Source organism: Amphibalanus amphitrite, unplaced genomic scaffold (assembly GCF_019059575.1).
Source record: "Amphibalanus amphitrite isolate SeventyFive unplaced genomic scaffold, NRLGWU_Aamphi_draft 001309F_arrow, whole genome shotgun sequence".
NCBI classification, from domain to species: Eukaryota; Metazoa; Arthropoda; class Thecostraca; order Balanomorpha; family Balanidae; genus Amphibalanus; species Amphibalanus amphitrite.
In genome coordinates this window covers 99026-122968 of record NW_024882802.1, presented here as the reverse complement: position 1 = coordinate 122968, position 23943 = coordinate 99026, and the positions used below count along the sequence as shown (strand labels likewise).

At 45.5% G+C, this 23943-nt stretch overlaps 1 protein-coding gene across 1 annotated transcript in view; it reads right to left on the bottom strand.

Annotated features, from left to right (window-relative positions):
* LOC122372049 (serine/threonine-protein kinase/endoribonuclease IRE1-like) overlaps positions 1-23943 on the bottom strand; it is a 125198-nt gene that overhangs the window by 30416 nt on the left and 70839 nt on the right. The window contains exon 3 of the mRNA XM_043348904.1: positions 13903-14044. Coding sequence (XP_043204839.1) covers positions 13903-14044 — 142 coding nt within the window. The remainder of the gene's footprint in view (positions 1-13902; positions 14045-23943) is intronic.

Below are 23943 nucleotides of genomic sequence, written 5' to 3'. Positions count from 1 at the left end.
GGCCACGGCCTGGTTAACGCCGGAACCGCCGCTTGAAGCCACCATGACTTGCGGTGTCATTGCCTCGTGTGCTCCCGCTGCCGTTCCAAACTGCTGCATGGCCACGAGCGCAGTCTGCTGGCTCTTGAATTCGCGAGCGATCCTCACCGCCGCGTCCATAGAGTCTGGGCTCTTGTTGCAGAGCACGCTCTTGAGTCCGGCGTCTCTCAGCCCACATATGAAGAGGCCTCTCAGACTGGCGTCGAGGGTCGGGTCATCTGGAGCGACTCGCGGATGGGCCAGGCGGCCCAGCTGCCGCAGTCTGTCGGCAAAGTCCGACGCCGTCTCACCCGGCTGTTGACAGGCGCGAGCCAGCTCCACTTGTGCCTGCAGCGGATTCTGTAGTTGGCTATAGCGCTCTGCCAGGGCGTTCTTGGTGGTTTGATAGTCCCCGCGAATTTGCTCCGGCAGGGATGCAAGAAAATCCAGCGCACCACCCTGCAGCACGCTGATCAGGCACGGAAGTCGGTCGGCAGCCGGTAGCGCCGAGGTCTTGGCTTCGAAACGACGCACCCATTGCTGCCAATTTTGAGAGCCGGTTCCAGAAAAATGCTCAAAGTGGGACATGAGCAGTATGTGGTGATCCATTTCGATATAACAGTTAAATGACCGCCAAAAAAGTCACGTGAAAAACGACAAAATATGCTTACGTTATCCGAGTGAAATTAATAAAACCGCTACAACTTCAGCAAGGACATGACTTAACAATGAAAATGATTTAGCGGCACGTAGGAAAGTGAACATGCGACCGCGCCAGTGTTAGAAATCGTGCACGTCCTTGTTCTTGTATTGTGCATGCCAACATACCCCAGCTTACCATTCGTGGTCAAGCGCACCGCCTGACTGACTCACAATGATAAATCACTTAACTCGTCGACTCAATGACAATAATCGACAACACATTGTGAATAACACGTGCGCCTTCGGCGCTGGCGCCTTTAACATATATCCCTAACACTATGATAGAGACGTGCTTGAGCGGTGAAAACACGTCAGATGTGGTCAGATCGACGATACGGATCGACTGATATGCAGCATGGCCCATTCCGGTCAGGTCATGACCTTGACGTGCGGTCAAATTTTCAAAATGACCTTTTAAGGTCAACGTATAGGTAGTTCATTCGACGCGTCTCGACGAGAGGAACACGTTCCGCGGCGCTGTAGCTCTATTGGTTCCCGAGTTAGCCGTTGGCAGTTTCCAAAATTGTTGAAATGGACTAAATTTTACCTTTGATGACCTCTGGTGACCTGACCTTTGACCTGACCTAAAAATTGAAACGAAGTCTTTCCGTCATTATTTTTGACGCTCTTTCGATTTCCCCTTACTGCGTGTCGCTACGTAGCCCAGGAGCCGAGTTAGAGGGGGGACTTGAAAACGCCCCCCTCCCCCCAGCACGACACGGAAAGCACAGGCCACCAGCACGGCGCGGGTTAACTAATAGATAATAGAGAGGTCGCAAAATTGACCTGGCCATCTCAATGTAGATATTTGGTCTGAGGAGTACGCAAGGCGAATGTTCGGTGAGATCAGCAGGTTTCTATGGCGCTTATTAAAGTCGACCATGCACACTCACATCATCAAAAGTCGTCTTCTATACCTCGCCGGCCGAAGACATTCTTAACCTTCGTGCCACTATATGGGACAGTCTCACGCCTCACCCATCTGGCACTCATGAAGTCATGAGTGTCTGAGATTCTAAGCACGGCCACCCCGGTCGACCAGAGGCTGCAGTCCACAGGTCACTTTGGATCAGTGAGTGAACTTGCATGTTTTTTTTTGCAAAGAATAAAGATTGTGCCTATCGATCAACGTATATTTTACCGTTTCGAATTTGCATGGGTGTGTGTTTTGAGATAGCATGTCCGTAGCCTGAGCTCGTTTCGTATATCGTGCTAAATATGCATAAAGATCAAGGCTTTTGATAAAAAAACACCGGGCTGCAAATTGCAATAATTGGATTTTATGAAAAATCAGCGAAACCTGGTTCTTATACTCGTATTTTGCAACACCTAGTAAATCATGCATGAATATATGACGTTACATTTTAGACTGACCCCCTGTCACTAGCTCACAACGGCACCCCTCTCAAGGGAAAAGTCGCCCCCTCGAGCACCATGGCCCCCCTTTCTCTGATTTCTGGCTACGCCACTGATCATGATGATGCCCTTAGTTTGTCCCTATCTTGACTAGTTCGAAAGTTATTCGAGAAAAACTCTATATCTAGCGCCGCCATTTGGATTTGTTTAATCCCTGTGACGTCATCTTTGACCTGACCTGAAAATGAACTTGTAAAAATTGTAGATCTTGTCCATGCGTATCCCATGCCGCTTACCGCTTGTCGCTATCTTGCTTCGTTCTCAAGATCTCAGGGGGGCGGTCATCCGCCCCCCCCCCGTCGGTTCAAGTTGGCGCAGATTAAAATCGACAAAACCTTGACACCCCATGACGTCATTTGTCTCCTGAGTCCTCCCTATTCAATTCAATTCAATTCAATGTATTAAGCATCGACAAGCGACAATGCATGCAGAGAACATCCCACAATACCCACAATCAACAAACAAGTAGTCTCAACAGATGCCTTGAGGCTTGGCAGTTTCCAGCTAACACTAGCCGTATGCTGTCAACAAGGCCATCATCCACGAGCGGTGCCGTCACCATGTCCTCATTCAGCTCTCCTGCAGCAATCCTCATAAGAGCCCCAAAGTCGCCCCCGCACATAGCGAACAGCTGGGCCAGGAATGAGCCATCCAGTTCGTTTGGGAACACAGCCAACTTCGCCAGGCCTGAGATATAGGCAAGATGGAGACGGTGATCCGAGCGGAAAATGCTTGAAAATGCATGGAACGCCTTGCGGCGGAGCACTTCCGCGATCCGAGGAGTACCAGTGGCACGTAGAAGAGCAGTGTGGTGCGAGGAACGGGGCAGACCAAGCGCTGCTTTGATCCACGTTGCCTGTCGTGCATCTAGACGGTCAATGTCCGAGGGGCTGAGAGGGGCGGTCTCACATCCGAACACCAGTGCTGGAAGCACGACCGACTTCCAGAGGAAGACCTTGTCGGCGGCAGACAGACGGTTGGTCAGTAGCCCTAATGGAGTGAGGCCATAAAAAGCAGCGCCAGCGCGCCTGACCCGTTGAGCTACGTGGTGCTCCGCGCGGAACTTCTCGTCAAGCACTACACCAAGGTGCTCGGACGTCTGCCGGACTTGCAGTACCTGTCCTGATAGAGTCCACCACAGTGTATATAAATGATTCCCGGATGAAAAGTCAAAACGTTAAAAGTAAACGGATAAAAAGTCAAAGGACATTAAGTCAACAGACAGAAAGTCAACATCGCAAGAAGTCAAAGGACAAAATGTCAAAAGAACAAAAAGTCAACCTGCCAAAAAGTCAACACGCCAGAAGTCAACAAGCTAAAAGTCAACACGCAAGAAGTCAAAAGACATAATGTCAAAGAGACAAAAAGCCGACATGTCAAAAAGTCAACGCGCTAAAAGTCAACACGCTAAAAGTCAACACGCATAAAGTCAACACGCAAAAAGTCAAGACGCTAAAAGTCAACACTCCTAAAAGTCAACACGCTAAAAGTCAACACGCGAAAGGTCAACATGCTAAAAGTCAACACGCTAAAAGTCAACACGCTAAAAGTCAACACGCGAAAGGTCAACATGCTAAAAGTCAACACGCTAAAAGTCAACATGTTTAAAAGTCAACACGCTAAAAGTCAACACACAAAAAGTCAACAAGCAAATAGTTAATAGGTGCGCGAAAAGTTGATGCGCAAATTGTAGTAACAGCAAAAAGTAGTCTTTAACAGCAGTCGTTAACTAAGTCGGTACAAGTACGCCGCAGCCCGCGTCTCAGCTCCGGTCGGCGACTGACCCGCGCCGGGCCACCTGATCCCCGGCCGCCGCCCGCTGGGCGCCGACTGCACCGCATAGCGCGTCTCGGCGCGTCCCCGTGCGTGCCCCGACACTACCGATAAGAACGCTCCTACTTATTTTTACTTTGCTTTAAAAAGTATATTGGGAATGTGAACTTATCTATATAAAGTTGGCGTACTGTGCCTGCTGGTGGCGGGGGGGGGGGGCAGTTCCGATAAGGAGACGTAGGGCGGAGGCGAAGATGAAGGAGAGGGACAGTAACTGGTGGCCACAATGCCTACTTGTCACCTCTCTTTGGACGTCACAGCTCCGAGGTCCTAAAAGAATGTGTTTTTAGCAATCGCATCTCGAAAACTTAATTGACCTATACATTTCGATGAAAATTGCTCACCTTAATTGTATGCAGTTCGTGAATATTAACCCTCGCCCGCACATGCCATTTTCCCATCCTAGAACGCACATGGGGGGGGGGGGTTGCCACCCCCCGCGCCATTTCGTTCCTGTTAGAGATAGAGCTTAGCGGTAAAGACCAAAAAGATTCTTTGGGAAGAGACGAATCCAATGATACCCAGTTTTACCTTCTCAGGTCAGTCATTGACCTTCCAGGTCAGGTCAGACTAAAAAATGTTGCTGTTTTGGGTCACCATTGGATATCAAGTGCGCTGCTTATCATATACCGATGACGATGCCGTTTTCTGGTGCCAAGCCAGCTAGAACCTCTTTGTCACACTACCCGACCAGGTTTTTGCTGCTGAGGTCATTTCAGGTCAAGTTAGGTCAAGGTCAATTATATGTGTTTGTATGTCTGTGTGTGTCTGTGTGTATACTGATGTGTGCACCAATTGTTTATGTGTCCATATTACATGAAATCATGATCTGAGAAGCTTTTACAAAAAATCCAGTCAAAAAACTTCACAAAAAGTAAATTCCTCTTGCCTAAAACGCAATCATCTTAGATGACCTCGGTTGACCTTGACCTTGACCTTGACATCTGTACATCGTCGAACAACATGTTCCATGATAGGTGGGAGGTAAGACTGGCAAAAAAGGCCGAAATCAAGGTGTCAAAAGCTCACAAGGCCCATAGCCTACGAAAGATGTTGAGAATTGGCCATTTGGGTCATGACATGACCTGAAAAACAAGGTCATATCTCCGAAACCAAAAACAACAGAAGCTTGAAATTTTCAGTGGACATCAAGAAAGGATAGAAGAGCTGCTTTACGAACAATCAGCCTTCTAGCTCTAAAAATGTTGAGTGCAGAGCAGAAAGACTACCTGGGGGGGGGGGTGGCAACCACCCCCCCCCCCATGTGCGGGCGAGGGTTAACAGGTTGTTGTCTGTTGATGCTGATATGAGCGTTCCTTTCAAGGCAGGACAATCCGACAATCACACAATTGCCTCTCGTTCCAATTTCCACCTATCTAAAAGAAACGACGCGCTTTACTATGGTGCCACTACCAACTGTACCATACAATACGCTTGAACTATAATAAAAGTGTGAAATCGCTTATATGTAGAATCCGTGACGGAATCAATTGATGAGAAACGTCTCCCTACACAATATAAGAAATTTTTACAAGCGAACCTTTCGTATCGATAGGTAACATTCCGGGTTACTATGTTTGTTGAAATAATTCCAGTAAACTGCGCCTGGGACAGCCAGTTGTCTCGAAGGATCATGTAACGCTGTCTCATGACAACCTTACGATGCGAGCGAGTTCCCACCTAGCACGTACCTATGTAAGTGTCAACGGATGTGTGTCAGATTTCAGCCAAGCATGCCCGTGTGACCAGCTGTGTCGCGGTTGCGGGCCATGGGAATCCCCATCAGTCGCGCAATGGAGGCAGTCTCGCTTCAATGTCCAATGATGCAGGTTATATTGTGCAGCTGGCAGCATCCTGCTTAATTGTGTACAGCTGTTTGTAAATGTTAACTCATGTATGTAAGGACTGATGATCCAGGTGTCATTGACTTTGTCTCTTTGACTTGTCCTTTTGAGTTTTTGGGTTTTGACTTTTTTCCTTTGAATTTTTCGTAATTTGACTCTATGTCCTGTTGACTTTTCGTCTTTTGACCATTGTCCTCTTCACTTTTTGTCCTTTTGACTTTTTGTCCCTTTGATTTTTTGTCCTTTTGACTTTTTGGACTTTGATTATATGTCTTTTAGACTTTTTGACCTTTTGACTTTTTATTTTGACTTCATGCCCGGTTGACTTGTTGTTTTTTGACTTTTTGTCCTTTTGACTTTCTGTCCTTCTGGTTTTTTGGATTTTGACTTTATGTCCTGTTCACTTTTTGTCTTTCGACTTTTGTCCTTTTTACTTTTTGGCAAATTGACTTTTTGCCGTTTTTACTTTTTGCCTTTTGACCTTATGTCCATTTGACTTTTTGTCTTTTGACTTCTATGCTAGTTGACTTTTTGTTCATTGACTTTTTGGCAATTTCACTTTTTATCTTTTGACGTTTTATCCTTTTTGACTTTTTGCCTTTTGACTTTCCTCTTTGTTGACCTTTTACCTGTTGACTTTTAAGATTTTTGACTTCTTGCTTTTGACGTAATGTCTGTTGACTAATCATCCTTTTACCTTTTATCATTTGACTTTTTGTCCGGAACCCATATAAATACAGTGGCGGCCAAGGCCCTAAAACATAAGGTTGGACGAAGTTTTCTACCAAAATATACTAGAATAGCGCACGAATCATAGCTATTTCCGTTGTTTCTTTACAAATATGTCGCAAAGAAGCTTTTTCTGTAATAAATCATTATTTCGAAGTTAACCAACCAGTTGCTATAAATTCAATAAACAAACACTAGTTTCTTATATAAAAGCCTAGCTTATATAGTCCAACTCTAGTTGAATTATCAAGTAGCTACTAAATGTTCCAGATGCTACACATATTGCGCACTTCAGACAAATGCTTTGCTAGGGCGTTGCTAAGGACTCTTTCGCATGTTTTGCTGCCTGGTTTTTGTTATGAAGTAAGGGAAGTGAGCTGGACAGGCTTTTTTTTATTTTTTTTTCTGGTTTTCTAGGACAGTCTCAATTATTTAACTTGACATGCTATTCTTGCTTTTTTATCTGAGGTTTTCAAAAATTGGTAGTTTCTAGCGTGGAAATAAAAGGGCGAGCAGGCCACAGGGGTAAATTCAAGTCGACTGATAGTGAAATAAAAGGTAGAAGTGTCTGTTCCATAAGAAATTTAATGTGATGTGATGGAACATGAAGCACAGGATCAGACGCAAGAACCACCAATTAAGAACCCAGAACCAGCAAGCGCCATGCAATCAAGAGCAGCCATGGTAAAGTTTGATTAGCTTTCAGAAAAACCTTTGAAGACGCCAGACGGTGAGCAATCAAGAGATTAGAGATCTTACAAGTTACAAGACCAGTAGTTACTTGAAAACGAGAGCCGCCAGGAAAATCAGTAGATTCTTCAATGGCAACACATTTCAACCTCTATCTAGCAATGATTTGCACCAGCGAGGTGCTATCATTGTGTTTTGTGTCTGGATCCCTAACGGCTCAAAAAAATATTTGTCAATAAATAAACAAACAAATAATGCGTCTTTTTTCTACTGAAAGTTTAAGTCCTCTAAGTGGCGGGGGATGAATAATGGAAGGTATGTACCTACCTAATTAATTGTCATCTATTCATTCAATTCATAGACAATTCAGGGCATCGATCGGCAGCGCCCATACTGCATGGTACTGCGGACCGTCGATGGGTTTCTTGATGACTCCGACTCTGACTCAGACTTTCAAAAATCAACTCTGACTTTGATTTCAAATGTCGGCTCTGACCGACTCCGACTCCACAGCCCTAGCAGGTCTGCGGAGGCAATGGATTTTCGGTGACTCCGACTCCGACTGGCTTTCAAAATCGACTCTGACTCTGACTCTGGTCAGAACTGTCGACTCCGACCGACTACAACTCCGACTACGAAACCCTGAAAGGTCTGCGGAGGGGATCGAATTTCGGTGACTGACTCAGACTCCAGCTTTTAAAATCGACTCTGACTCCGACTTGACGACTCAGGTCAGAACTGTCAACTCCGACCGACTTCATGACTCCGACTCCGGAGCCCTACTGGCAGCTATCACGCCAGGGAGCTGCAAATCGTATGTTCCGTTGCGGTTTATGGCATTAAAGTCGATAATGCGGCTGAATCGCACTATGAAACACCCTTATTGGCTGCAAGAACCACGAAAGTTGGCGCATCACCACTGGAAAACGTGACAAGTTATCGATTAATTGGCCCTGGATTTGGATGAATAGCATGTTGATGATCATATTAGCACACATTTACATTATCATTTATCTCAAGGTTGCCCTTCAGGCGGCTCTAAACTATGGCATTTTCCCTATCTTCAACATGTAAATGCCCTCGGGCGTCCTCGTGGTGACGTAGGCATGGGAGTGCCAGGTTGGTAGGAACTACACCTTTTTAGGCTCAAGTTCGAATAAGCCAAGTTCAAATTCGAATAAGTCAACTTCATATTGGAAGATGTCAAATACATAATCGAATACCTCAAGCTCAAATTGAGATATGCCAACTTCAAATTGGAAGAAGTCAAACGCAATTTCGACTTACTCAAGATCAAATTCGAATACGTCAAATTCAAATTAGAATAAGACAAATTCAATTTCATCGCAGCTAACTACCGTAAATAAATAGAATTCTTATGACGCTATTTTCATTATCATTATCATTATCGCTATCGTTATCATCATCATTATTATTATAATTAGGTATTATTATTATTATTATTATTATTATTATTATTATTATTATTATTATTATCATCATCATTATTATATTATGCTATTATTATTATGATTTGCTAATCCTAATCGCCATCTACCTTCGATCGACTTTGGCTGTCGACTCCTATCTCGCCCAGTCTCGTTTCGATAAAAGACTGTGCGTCATTAACTACACATCTCAGTTCGCAGCTCGCAGCTCTGCCAGGGCGACGCGGCCTATGCTCGACACGAAACGGAAATCTGCCATTTGAAAACTTGTGCCCATAGTATGCAAAAATGTCCCGCCATCATGAACTCATATTTACACAAAGCTGTCAGCCAGCGGCGATTTCAGACTGGGCAGTGGCGGGGAGAGCGAGCCGTGTAGCGGCCAACTGGTTCACGTGTAGCGGAACTGTCTGACAGCTCAAGATCGCTGACATCCGTGACGGTGTCCGAGCCGTCCATTGCTTCGAGTCAATTGTCATTATATGTATGCGTGCAATTACTTTTGCTCCAATTGTAAAGCTTATTTTTTAATTTTAGACTGCATATGCTTTGCATTTACCCTCGCCCCTGGGGCCTGGACCTATTTTACTGTATAAGTATGATACGTACATATTACTCAACATTTTATTTTTCACGCGCTCGTAAAAAGAAAACAAACGCATTCGTCCATCATCAAAGTACTTGCATTGTGACTGAAAATGTCATGCATTCGGTGACGAAGAACTTATTTATAGTGATAAAGGATGACAAATAAACAAACACTACTAATACAAGACGAAATTGAAGTTGCCTTATTCTAATTTGAATTTGGTGTATTCGAATTTGATCTTGAGTAAAACGAAATTGCATTTGACTTCTTCCAATTTGATGTTGGCATATCTCAATTTGAGCTTGAGGTATCCGATTTTGTATTTGACATCTTCCAATATGAAGTTGACTTATTCGAATTTGAACATGGCTTATTCGAACTTGAGCCTAAAAAGGTGTAGACTTCGACGCCCCCTGGTGGTGGCAAATGCGCTTGGTCACGTGACCAAATCTGCACGTGCGGTTGTGGCGAGGGCACTTCCCGAAACTCTGGTGCCAACGGCCTCGCGGCGCCCATAGAGAATACATGGGACCTTTTCTTTTCAGACCTATCGTGTCTAAACCAAGCCATTTAGTGCAAAGATACGACTGGTTTGAGATTCAGTCGTCTTTTGGCTATAAGTCGGCATAAGAAACGCATTTTTATCGGCAAAATTCGCTAAGTACCAGGTGGTTTTCCGATACCCTGCACGCCTCCTAACCCCCGGCGGCCGACCGGAGGAGTCAGTAGCGCTCCACTCACGACTTTTGGCGATAGTTCAAAACACCTTACAGCTAGAGGGCTGCTATTTGGCACACCTTACCTTTGCTTCCATACGCATCTTTGGAAACCAATTGCATTTCCGTCTCAGGTCAGATCACTGACTTATGACGTCACACGTGAACCTCTGCAATAGTCCCAAAATACCGAAACTTCGCAATCCCCTCGGTGCCAGAGGAGCTGTCACAGCGAGATGATGCTTACAGGACCTAGTATTCTCTAGAAGTCTCAAAACTTGTATATCTCGGATTTCTCCTAGAGGTCACATGAGGTCAGGCCGATCGCGTGACGTCACCATTACAAGTCAATGGGGAAAATATGGAAACTAATTTTGACGCCGATAATGATCTTAACCCAGCTCAAGCACATGGAATCGCAATTTCATGCACATCTTGCAATGCCCAATGCTTCACTTTTGCATCTTTAACCCTATTCCTGGCGGGGGGGCCTCAGGAGCCCCCCCCCCTGAGGTTTTTTGGTTATTTCTCCCAAACGCGTTAAGCTAGGAAGCTCAAATTTTCTGACTTTTCCTAAAAGGCTTCTACGCAACATGTCTGAAAATTTTGAGTTGATCTGACCTCAGGTCAGGTCACCAGAGGCGGTTTGGTGACCCTACCTCAGAAAAGTTTGCAATCACGCCAGAGCTAGAGTTTTTGACCGATCAATTTCTTCTCTTCAGGTTTTAGTTAGGGTACCAGTATGTGCAATTTGTATATCTCGGAATTTTGATATCGGTGACCTAAGGTCAGGTCATTTTCGCGACCTCCCCATTATAAGTCAATGGGGGAAAAATCAACTCCCTGTTTTTACCACTAAAACGGGTCGGAATGGCCCCATATAACATACATGACTTCATATACGATCAACCTTCACTACCTTGAGGTCTGTTTTGCTGTTGGGCAGCTGTGAGGTCATGTGACGTCATCAAAGGTCACCAAAGGTTTTTGGCCAATAACTCCGTACAGGAACAAGATACAGACGCGTAGATGGTCTCATTGTGTTCAGCTCGTCAAGACGCATCGAATGATATACATGATGACCTCGAGGTCACGTGACCTGAGGTCAACCTTTGACCTTGACCTTTCGAGGTCAACATATATATCATTCGATGCGGATTGACGAGAGGATCACGATGCTGCCCTTAGTTTGTTCCTATCTTGACTAATTCGAAAGTTATTCGAGAAAAACTCTCTCCATATCCAGCGCCGCCATTTTGACTTTTTCGACCCCTGTGACGTCATCTTTGACCTGACCTGAAAATGACCTTGATAAAAATTGTAGATCTTGACCGTGCGTATCCGATGCCGTTTACCGCTTGTCGCTATCTTGCTTCGTTCTCGAGATCTCAGGGGGGGGGCCGAATCGGCCCCCCCCGCCAGTTTCTTGTCCCGGCGGAGCCCGCCAGGAATAGGGTTAACTTAGCGTGATGTCATAGGTCACAAGTTTTTTCGTCAATAACTCCTGATAAAATTGAACTGGCAAGTCGGAAAAGTCGCCAATGGACTCGGGAAGACCTATCGAATCGAATGATATACGATACCAGTAAAACGCCTTTTGGGCGAAGAACGAGCGAGCGAGATAGTGAGCCCTGCACGTGCGGAAGGGCGAGAGGGTGCTTCCAACGGGCCTGCGCAAAGCACCCTTCTAACCGGTCGCTAGCGGTGTGCCAAATTTGAACGCAATCGGCCCAGCCGTTCCTGAGATCTGGAAGCGGCATTCTGCACGTGCGCACGTGCAAACGGGGTCCAAAATGACTTTTGCACGGCACCCTACTAACTGGTCCCCAACCGGGTACCAAATTTGAGCGCAATCGGCCCAGCCGTTTTCGAGATCTGGAAACGCCCTCTGCACGTGCGCACGTGCAGTAGCACCCTAACCGCAACACATGGGAATGCATTGCCTGGTTGGTGCCTACCTGTATGCCAAGTTTCAGCGAAATCGCCCCAGTAATTACCGAGTTACTGAAATGGGAACAAATTTGGCACCTCTTATTGTTGTATTTTGCACGTGCACTGGGGGTAACCCACATGCATCGAGAGCATCCTATTTTGGGTAGAAGGGATGCTGCTACCCTACAAAAATTACCGCAAGTCAATCGCCCAAGCGGCTGCTGAGATATGAGCCTCTCAAAATCACTACTTTTGCAAAACAGCTTGAACACCCTTGACTTTTCACGTGGCACGTGCCGCGACGGTCACTGAGATGTATCAAAAGTAGTCAATTACGAGGTAGAAGGGATGGGGCTACCCAACAAAAAAGACCGCAGGCCAATCGGTCCAGCGGTTGCTGAGATATAAGCCTCTCAAAAGCGTTACAGGCCGGGCCGGGCCGGGCCGGGCCGCTCATACTGAGATTTTTCCGTTATATTGAAAAGACTCACTTCGCTCGCTGCGCTCGCTCGCTCGTAATAACCTCCTCCGACCAACTTCGTGACCTGAGTGCCTCTGACCTGACTTTGACCCGATGTGAACACCTTATGTTGACCCCACCTAAATAAAAGTGTACCATTTGACGCACCAAAGCATGACAAACATGATGGTACTAGAATCGCAACTCTGGGCCGTTTTTTGGCAAAGTTATTTCTCAAAACCCGAAATCGTATTTTGTCCCTCGGGGCACTTGACCTGACCCTCAGAGGCCACCAGTTGACCTGAGACTTTTAAACCGTGCACCAATCGCTGCGTCCCCGGTCCCGTAACGGCACACATGCTTGTTTTTCCCGCGAGGCTAGCTCAATTAGGGCGAGGGAGTCGTACCCGTCCACTCTCGCGGCCGGGGCGTAGGTATGTAAAAAAACTAATAAGTCTGGTGATGATTGATGCAAGATTCTTACAGTTAATGGTTGATAAAGGTAGGGTTCAAGTAATTAAAGATCAGTGAAACAAATTTGCAGCCCTCAGTACCCTTGATTTATGCATTAAGAGCTATAGAAGTTAGAACAACTGTAAGCTGCAGGCTCAGCTCTTCAGTTTCTACCTATGCCTGCAAACACAATAAACTCAATGGAAGAGTAATAATAGTTAAATTGTATTTTATTGATGCTATTCGAGTTTCAATGGTAACTATGTCACCGATAATTCAATATTATTTGCACGGTATCATTTATTACCACACGTCTAAATATTGAGTATCTAAAATAATGCAGTAAAATAAGCTGCGCCACATCTGTCGACAAAATCTGGTGCCAACTCAAGGTCAAACGGAAAATGTGGTCACGTGACCAATGTCCGGCAGCTGGAGTCCACGATGGTGTATGTACTTGCGAGGAGATGACGTCCGAATATGATGCAGTGGCTTTTGGTTCTGTCTGGGTCGTGATGTGTAAAGTCGAGACGCCAACTGGCGGCAAATTCTCCCACTAATATCCAGGTCACGCGCGTTGGTTGACAGTAGCAGGAGGTCGTCAGCGTAGCAGACGGCAGGCACATGCTGGCCGTGCAGATAGGCCCCGCGGCCGCTATCGTCAAGAGCTTCAACTAGAGGGAAGAGGAAGACATTGGCCAGAGTCGGCGATAAAATTGCACCTTGCCTTGTGCCTCTACAAATGTTGAACGGCGCGGACGTGTTACCACCAAAAGTTACTCTGGCCGATAATTGGCGATACCAATTGACAATGGTTTGCCAGCAGTTTGCGCCCAAATAACTCAACAGCCGAAAGAAGAGGCCGTCGTGCCAGATCCTGTCAAAGCACTTGCGATGTGGCAGTTCTATGTGGCAGCATAGAACCGTAAGCCCCTGAAAAAAAACATCTTTCAGCCCTGAGGAAGGGAATTCAATAAATTTCACCTGACACCTCGCTTTTTTAGCGAAAGCACCTCGGGCCTGACGGCCCTCGGAGCTTTTGCTAAAAAAAAAAAACTCCATGAAAGCTAACCTGGTAAAACAGTTGCATATTCTTCGGCTCCCAGAAGGTCGGATGCCTGGCCACGTACTTGCTTGATGGTCTGTCACCTGGTGTTATCTGAATCATCTCTTCGATCAGGCTCCTCATGGAGCCCTTCGGTACGACATCCAGGCTGAAAATGACTTTTTTTCAGAACATCACACGTCCCGTAGTGGGGAACAACCGATTGATGTCTCGCCGATTATGACACCTTCCAACTATAGTTCGTTTTTTCTAAGTTCGACCCTCACTGTAAATATTTTTTTTGAACAAATCAAGAGAATTGCTAGCTGAAATACCTAGAAAACTGGTTAGCGCACATTGTACTGCAGGTATGAATAATATTTCCAAATAAGCTTTAACCCGCGCCCCAGTGGCGGTCTCGGCCAACTTCGCCCTAGTGGGGGGGGGGGGGCATATGTTACCACCCACCTCTAACTAAAAAACTAAGAGGGCTAGAAAGACGCGGTAAAGAGCAGTCGATAGCTCTCAATGCGTACGTTTGAAAGTATTTCGGTCATTTTTCACCTTAGAGCAATATTGGGGTCACCAGAGGTCATCAAAGGTCAAAATTTGCCAATTGTCATATTTTTTAGAAAACATGCCGCATCTCAGGAACTATGGTAGCTAGAAAAATGCATTGAAAAGCAATCGATAGCGTTTGAACTCTTCTTTTGATAAAGTCATTATCAAAATTGACCTCAGGTCAACGGTTTAGCCTCCAGAGGGCAAAAACTCCAAAAATAGCTGTTTTTACGAAAAGTGTTTTTCGACAATAACTTTTACCTCCAAAAAGCCACCACATTTCTATTGCCAGAATCGTGTTCATCTCGCCGAGACGCGTCGAATGAACTATAATTTGACCTTAAAAGGTCAACTTGAAAATTTGACCTCAGGTCAAGGTCATGACCTGACCGGAAAAGGTCATGCTGCATATCAGTCGCTGCGTCTCAACAAGACAAACACAATGAGACCATCCCCAGCGTTCTATCTTTTTCCAATCGCGAGTTATTGGCAAAAAAACTGTTTGTAGCCTCAAATGACCTCGGATGACCTTTCTAGAGGCTATCAGCAAAAATTACACCTTGGTCATCACGAGTGGTCTAAATAATTGTGATTCTGAAATATTTGGACTGTTCCTATGCGTACACACGGATATAGAGGCATTTTCATTTTTCTCCATTGACTTGTAATGGAAAGGTCACGCCACTGCACAGTGGGGATTTTTCCGATCTAGCGCGTCTTAATTCGAAAAATCTTTCTTGGATTTTTGTTTATTTTTTGTGTCAGTGGGGCTAAGAAATGTCGGAGTTTTCATATATGGCATTGTTTTATCTGTATGTTCACAGCAAGACTAGGAAAAATGCGCCCAAAGTTCACACTCATGCGTGATTACTCAATGGGCTCAGGAAGGCCCGAAAGTATAGCTCAGTTTCATTGTCCTGTCCTGTTGGTTTTATTCTTGCGAGGTCTTAAAGTTGCATATCTTCTGCAAGGCACCTTTATTAGGAAGGGAATGGCAAACAGAAAGTATGCCACAACTTTACCAAATGTCACAAGAATGCCATTTATAAAAACCCTTACAGACACCATATTGAAGGAATGTTATTCTAAATAAATGTAGGAAATCAACAATGTTTTCCACACTTTTCCACTCCGAAACATATCCTATAGAATTCGCCACTTTCTCCTGCACAAGACAACGCCTAGTTTGGCTGCCGAAACTTGCCTGAACACAGAATATTCACATTAGAGTATCTTAATACCCCACTCTAGGAGCCCTAGGGCAAACAGCGCGATATAGGTATGTTCCAGACATAGGCGAATAATTTTGCTTCGTGATTTATATGATGGATATTTTCTGAGACACATTAATTAGGAATAGGATGACAAGCGTAAATTATACATACCGTAACCTTATTCACCCTCGCACTTGTGGGGAGGGGGAGGGGGAAGGGGTCGGATAAAACCCCATGGTTTTCCGCAAATTACTCGCGCAAAAAGCGGTCGATAGCGTCAAAACTTTCGGTGCCCTCGAGATCATCAATTTTACATCTAACCTAAAAATTTCATGACTCTGACCCAACTGACCTTTGACCTGTGGCATATTTTTCGAGACCATGTTTGGCCGGAATCGCGATTCGGCGTATGCCAGCTCACGTTATCCGCGGTTTCCAGTCTTTTTGTGGTTTTAAACGTTCAAATATGTGAAATGATGTTGATGCCATGTATTATGGTGGGTATCAAGGTCACGTGAAGATAAAGTCAAGGTCATTGACCTTTGATGACCTTTGTTCACTTTTTCGAGTTTTACTTGTTTCTTGGGTAGTTTTTGGTGCTGATTTCGAATTTAGCAACCATTTGAATATTTACGAAGTAGTTGTGGTGCCTTCGTACCATGTTACGAAGCTGTCAGTTGTAGGTGACATGGATGGCCTACCTATGGATGGCCGGCAGGACGCCTACTGGTGGATCTGACCTGACCTGACCCGACCTGGCCTAAATACATTAAGACATCGTCTGTGATCAAAACTAACATGAAATTCGTGATTAGCACCCCAAAATACTCCGTAACACCCTAACTTTACGAAGTTTGAAGAGGTCTTGAACCAACTTTAGTTGGGTCATTAACCCTATTAGTGGCAGGGGGGGGGGTTGTTTTCATCCGCCCCTCAGGTTTTTCGGGAATATCTCCGAAACCGCTGAAGCTACGATGCTGAAATTTTTTGACTGTTTCTAAAAATAAATTGGGCACATTCCCTGAAAATTTCAAGTTCATAACTTTACCAGGGGTGGCTCCAGAGCAATGGGAATTGGGGGTCCTATTCGTGAAGCGAGTCTTCGGGCGAAGATCACGATGCTGCACCAGTTTTACGAACAGTGAATGAAAGGTATCATGTGATAACATATACAAAGTTATTTTGCATCCTCCTTTGACACGTTTTTGCTATAATAGGCGGATCCAGGCATCCAAAAAGGGGGGTTATGTTTTACCTCTCAACATAGGTGCCCTGATACCGCCTATGCATGACCAATACAATTGTAGTCGTTATTATAAGAAAACTGTAACATAACAAGACCATTACCACCCTTTTTAGAAACAGCCTACCAGCAAAAACCTTATTTACTATACTTTTTGTTTACACCCAATCCCAATGATCTGTATCCGCCTATGATTTTTGAAAATGCATATTTTTAGGATCCATGTGAATTCCTGGTTCATTCTCTATCGATCGGCAAGAGTTGCGTTAAGATTGGTTCAGAAACCTGGCCGTGATAAACAGTCTAAAATGTATCTGCAATTTGCCGGTTTTTACCCCCCTCTACCCCCCTATTGACATTTTTTAATTTTTATTTTTTAGAAATGTAGATCACGTTGAGCGAAATCGAATGCTGTTTGAATTTTGAAAATCGGCCCGTTAGATCTCGAGATATCAAGGGGGGGTCGTAAACAGCCCCCCCTGCCACTAATAGGGGTAGCAGGAGCCTGCCACTAATAGGGTTAAACTGACTTGGAAAGTCAACTAATGACCTTGGACTTTGAAATTGGATACATTCGGCCTCATCTCGTCATAGGCAGCACGCTTGATTTTTCCGCGAAGCTCTAGCTTGATCAGGGGGCCAAACGGCTGAGCCGGGGGTCCAATTGAACCCCCTATACTATGTTAATTATGCACATTTACAGGTAACATTCTCACCAGAACACACCAACCAACATCTGTGCACAATCTGGCTACAATACTACCTATGGTTTGCCCTCTGCGAATAAAGACGTGCTAGATCGGAAAAATCCCCACTGTGCGATGCCTGCGATCGCCAGGCTGATGAGGGCCGGCCGACGCAAGTATTTGAGGCGGTCCCTAAGTCAGTTTCTAAGGGTGTCCACGAACGCTGTCTGGTTAACCCTCGCCCGCACATGCCTTTTTCCCATCCTAGAACGAACATGGGGGGTGGTTGCCACCCCCGCGCCATTTCGTTCCTGTTGGAGATAGAGCTTCGCGGTAAGGACCAAAACGATTCTTTGGGAAGAGACACATGCAACGATACCCAGTTTTACCTTCTCAGGTCAGTCATTGACCTTTCAGGTCAGGTCAAACTAAAAAAATGTTGCTGTTTTTGGTCACCGTTGGATATCAAGTGCGCTGCTTATCAATACCGATGACGATGCCGTTTTCTGGTGCCAAGCCAGCTAGAACCTCTTTGTCACACTACCCGACCAGGTTTTTGCTGCTGAGGTCATTTCAGGTCAAGTTAGGTCAAGGTCAATGAAATGTGTTTGTATGTATGTCTGTGTGTGTCTGTGTGTATACTGGTGTGTGCACCGATTGTTTATGTGTCCATATTACATGAAATCATGATCTGAGAAGCTTTAACCAAAACTGCAGTCAAAAAACTCCACGAAAAGTAAATCCAGCTTGCCTAAAACGCAATTACCTTAGATGACCTAGGTTGACCTTGACCCTGACCTTGACTTTGACATCTGTACATCGTCGAACAACATGTTCCATGATAGGTTTGAGGTAAGACTGGCAAAAAAGGCCGAAATCAAGGTGTCAAAAGCTCACAAGGCCCATAGCCAACGCAAGATGTTGAGAATTGGTCATTTGGGTTATGATATGACCTGAAAAACAAGGTCATATCTCCGAAACCAAAAACCACAGAAACTTGAAATTTTCAGTGGACATCAAGAATGGACAGAGAAGCAGCTCTACGAAAAATAAGGCTTCTAGCTTTAAAAATGTTGAGTGCAGAGCAGAAAGATTACCTGGGGGTGGCAACCATCCCCCCCCCATGTGCGGGCGAGGGTTAACCCTATTAGTGGCAGGGGGTTGTTTTCATCCACCCCTCAGGTTTTTTGGGAATATCTCCGAAACCGCTGAAGCTACGATGCTGAAATTTTCTGACTTTTCCTAAAACGTAATTGGGCACATTCCATGAAAATTTCAAGTTCATAACTTTACCAGGGGCGGCTCCAGAGCACTGGGAATTGGGGGGTCCTATTCGTGAAGCGAGTCATTTGGGCGAAGATCACGATGCTGATGTATTAAAACTGTATGCACCGGTTTTACGAACAGTGAATGAAAGGTATCATGTGATAACATATACAAAGTTATTGTGCATCCTCTTTTGACACGTTTTTGCTATAATAGGCGGATCCAGGCGTCCAAAAAGGGGGGTTATGTTTTACCTCCCAACATAGGTGCCCTGACACCGCCTATGCATGACCAATACAATTGTAGTCGTTCTCTCATAAGAAAATTGTAACATAACAAGACCATTACCACCCTTTTTAGAAACAGTACCAACAAAAATCTTATTTACTATACTTTTTGTGTACCCCCAATGTCAATGATCTGTATCCGCCTATGATTTTTGAAAACGCATATTTTTAGGATCCATGTGAATTCCTGGTTCATTCTCTATCGATCGGCAAAAGTTGCGTTAAGATTGGTTCAGAAACCTGGCCGTGATGAACAGTCTAAAATGTATCTGCAATTTGCTCGTTTTTACCCCCCTCTACCCCCCTATTGACATTTGTTCAATTTTTATTTTTTAGAAATGTAGACCACGTTGAGCGAAATCGAATGCCGTTTGAATTTTGAAAATCGGCCCGTTAGATCTCGAGATATCAAGGGGGGTCGTAAACAGCCCCCCCTGCTACTAATAGGGGTAGCCAGGAGCCTGCCACTAATAGGGTTGTGTGCCAGCTTTCCTTGACCGTATGGAGTTAATGGCCCAGATAAGGAGAACCGGATTTTTAGAACTTATCCATACCTTCAAAACTCATGGAAACGTCTTAAATTCTTCAAATTTTGAGTACCCCAGTGCGAAATTCGCCCTGACGGGTTGTCGGTCGTACCCCAACCACATTTCACACCACTATGAACAATAAATGCACACACTGAAATCGCTATTACCGATAGGCTCATCCAATCAAGTTTCGATAAACCCGTTCATCATCATCTCCTGCGGTTTCGAACACGCCTGTTAGGTGGTGCGGTAGACCGCACCCAAAGCCAGGGCCCCGGTAACGTGAGGTAGCCGAGTCGGGGCAGCGTGCGCTGACCCAAGCCAGGGCCGCGCGTCCTCCCGGTGTCATGTGATAGCCCGGGGCTGCCCGGGGATGCGGTAGACCGCGCCCAAAGCCGCGGCCCCGGCTTGGGTCAGCGCACGCTGCCCCGACTCGGCTACCTCACGTTACCGGGGCCCTGGCTTTGGGCGCGGTCTACCGCAGGTGGCTTCTGCTCATACTTTGTGGTGCGGTGGTGGTGCGTCGGGCCGCTCGCTCTGACTTCGGCCAAGAAAAATGCGTCAGCTGATCATTGTCATTTCTGCCACTTTCATGTGGTGAGATGGGGTCATAACTTTAGAGACGGCTGTTTCATATCAATTATTTTACATAAAATAATATTTCAAACCATAAATTAATGTTCGACAGCCAAAGTAAAGAAACAATACCAATACAGGCTTACAGTTTAAATTCGACATTGTGTTGTCTACGATTAGACAGCTGATAACTCATTCCCGTACGTCGTAACTCTATAATGACCTTTGCTTATTGTCACATGTGCGCCGCATTCGCGATTGTTGCCGACGCCTGTTTGCAGGTCAGCCCACTACAGTTGTTATACATATCGAAAACCGATAAACTTTTAGGCAAAAAAAGCACTATTTTAGGCCCATTTTTGATTTTTTTGCGATATTAGGTAAAAACAGAAGCTTCTTATCCTAGGAAAAATAAAATGGGAAATCATTGGAAGGTGGCACACTACCTTTAAAGGTGATCTCTGAGGGCACTACGCAGGTTTTTAAGTGCACTCAGCTCCTATTTTGGATTTCACACCGGCCTCTGAGATCGGATGGCTCATGCATGCCGCAGCGGAGCCCTTGCCGGCTCCTGAGGGCTCCGTGCTGATAGCTGAGGGCCCCATGCCAATACTCGAGAGCCCCATTCAATAATCTCAGCGCCCTACACCAGTTTGAGGAACGCCGTTCGGCCAAGGCCGACCTCCGAGGAAGAGCCGTATGCAAGCCTCTGAGTGCCCTCACTTCCTTTTTTAGGATCTCACACCACCCTCTGAAGTCGCAGGTCTAAAGAAAGCTTCTGATGACCTTCACTAGCTCGGACCCAAATCGATGCACGAGGACCCGACAAAAGTGCCCAGGTAGCCCACACAGTAATCGCAGGACCCCCCCCCAGTTTCTGAGGGCCTACACGAGCCCTTTTTGGCGGCCAAGGTCGATGTCTTGGGGCCCTATTCAGGCATCGAGGCTGCTCGGGCGTCAGGAGACGATGGGGGGCCTCCAGCTGAAAAGGGCTCTCTGAGGCCGGTATGAGCCCTGGAAGGCCACTGTGAGCCTTTAGGGGCTTGCTTGGGGTCCTTAGATGTATGTCTGCGTGGGAGGCATCTGAGACCGGGATGGTGTCCTGAGGAGTTTGAGTGCCCCACTCAGAACCCACACAGGTCTAAGTGGGCCCTCCGAAGGCCGAAGTTTGTTTGGGGCAATCAGATGACGACATGGAATCATGGAATCTCTTATACGGCCTTGCATGGAATGGAGCCCTCAGGCTACCCTTGAAACCCCATAAAGCCATTTTGAATGCTGTAGGACGACTACGTATCCGCTTGGTCGGCTATTGGGACTGATAGCACGGCGGTAAAGGTAGCAAAGCGATTTGGAATACGGGTCATTGAATGTGATCCGGTGAGCACTGAGCTGAATATGGACGGCAGGACGCCCACGCTTTCTCTGTGCACAACTGCGCGCCATACGTGAAAATATTGGAGTAGATATGTATAGTTAATAAAAATTCGCTGTTCTGCGCGCCACGGTTTTCCCTGTAATAACTAGAAATCTCCAGACCTGTAAATCAAGTCTCGGAAAATAGGAAAAGCTGAACTCAAGCCACTCACTGGGAAGTGGGAATCGGGCGTCAAATTCAGACAGTTGCGTATCTTTGTTTTACATGCGTATTTCTGCAGTCGTAGGTACAGGGACCCGCAGTTGCTTCTGTACACACTAGTATTTCAGCGTATTCTTGGCCTGTGACACCGTTAAAGGCGAATCTGGAAATGATTGTGTGCTTATTGAAACCGCCATTTGAAGGGCTTCAAACTGATGTGGTGCTCTTCTAATTCAATGAACTGTTTATGGCTGTATCAGCAAAACATTGTTTTTAGCGCTCTTCCCTGCCCCACTCCTTCTGAAACCTGGAACCGCTTATTGCATTCACTCCTGCCATCTAACGATGGTCGTGCTGGTTACTAGTTCCGGCGCTAGTTACTGCTCCAGTTTTGCACCCGGCACAAACTCGGGCGCCCCCGTGGCTCGACCAGTGAGGGTCGGACCGAGCCGACTGCCTGGGGCGCGGTTAGATCGGAGACCCAACTGGGGAAGGGGACGGGAGTGAAGGGGAGGGGAGGGGGTGGTCACGTGGTCCGTACAAGCTCGCACACAACCGGCCTGGCGCCCAGCCATGTTTCGTGATTCAGAATGGCTCCAGAGATGAAGGAGATGCTCCGAAAATGAACTTCAGCTGCACTATTTTAACCTGTTCTGTGGAGATAAATGAATATTGCCTTGATGCAGAAAAAGATGGTATGCCTAAGCTGTATCTTTTTAAAAGCTGTAAACATGATTATTTTTAGGGACTTATAGTCTTCGTTATAACACAGTGAAGTGTTACATTGAACCGTTTTAATCTTAGAGATACATTTTTTTCTCACAGACGATGACATACAATACCAATACGACTAAAACCAGATGTTTCGGACAATAAAGTTCCTTCGTCATTGGGAAGAAATAAGTAACTATGTATAGGTTTTACATCGATGAAGTACAGTTATCTATATTTCATTGATGTTAAACCTATACCTATTTTTGTCCACTGACGAAGGCACTTTGTTGTCCGAAACGTCTGCTTTTATTCGTATTGTTATTGTATTGTCATTGTCTGTGGGAAAAAGCATACTCATATGGACTGGTATCAGCTCATGCGAAAATCATCGCACACTCATTACCATAAATAAAATGAATATCAACCCTCACACATACAAGGAGAGGTAAGTGGACCCTACCCCCGGTTTTTCACGAATAAATCGCGGGAAAAGCGACGGATCGCGAAGATTCTTTGGTGCCCTGGAGCTAATCAATTTTACAACTTCCCTGAAAATTGAATAGCCCTTATCAGCTTTGCACATTTCCTGATAATTTGATATCACTGAACCAAATTACCTTTGACCTGTATTTTTTTCTAGAGATCATGTAAGGCCAGAATAGCGATTCAAAGTCAGTCAGCGCACATCTTCTGTGCGTTTCCATGCTGTTTTCGTGATTAGGGACGTGACAACATGTGAAATACAATATTTACTGTTTGTCTCATTGATTGTTGTGGGTGCCAAGGTCGCGTGAAGGTCAGGTTAAGGTCATTTACTTTAAATGATCTCGGTTACCTTTCTTAGTTTTACACCTTTTTACTGTGGTTTTTATAGTGCTGGTTTAAAATTTAGCACCCATTTTAGCATTTGAGAACTATAGTTAGTTATCAGTTATGGTGCCTATGCAACATGTTGCAAGGCTGTCAGTGCTGGTTAACTTCTATGGATAGCCGGCGGAACGCCTAATAGATGATCTGGCGTGACCCAACCTACCCGAAATGCTTTGATACATCATCTTGGATCGAAACAAGTGCAAAGTTCGAGGTCAGAAGCAAGCCAACTCCCATCAAACTTCACTTGGATAAACTATCAGGACCCAGTTTCCCGTGCATTTGGGTATAACCTGATCTGGGAGGTCAACCAATGACCAAGGATCAACATTGGCCAGGATCTAAAAATGATCGGCTTTCTCTTGTCACCGGTGACTAGGACCTAAAAATCATCGGCTTTCTCTCGTCACGAGCAGCACGCTCCTTTTCTTTTCCGCGAAACTCTGGCTCTATATCAAGGGCCGAATGACGGGGTTTCTACGACCCTCCGCTATACGTAAGACGCCGAAAGAAATGCCGAAATGGGTGAGGGTTAAATATTG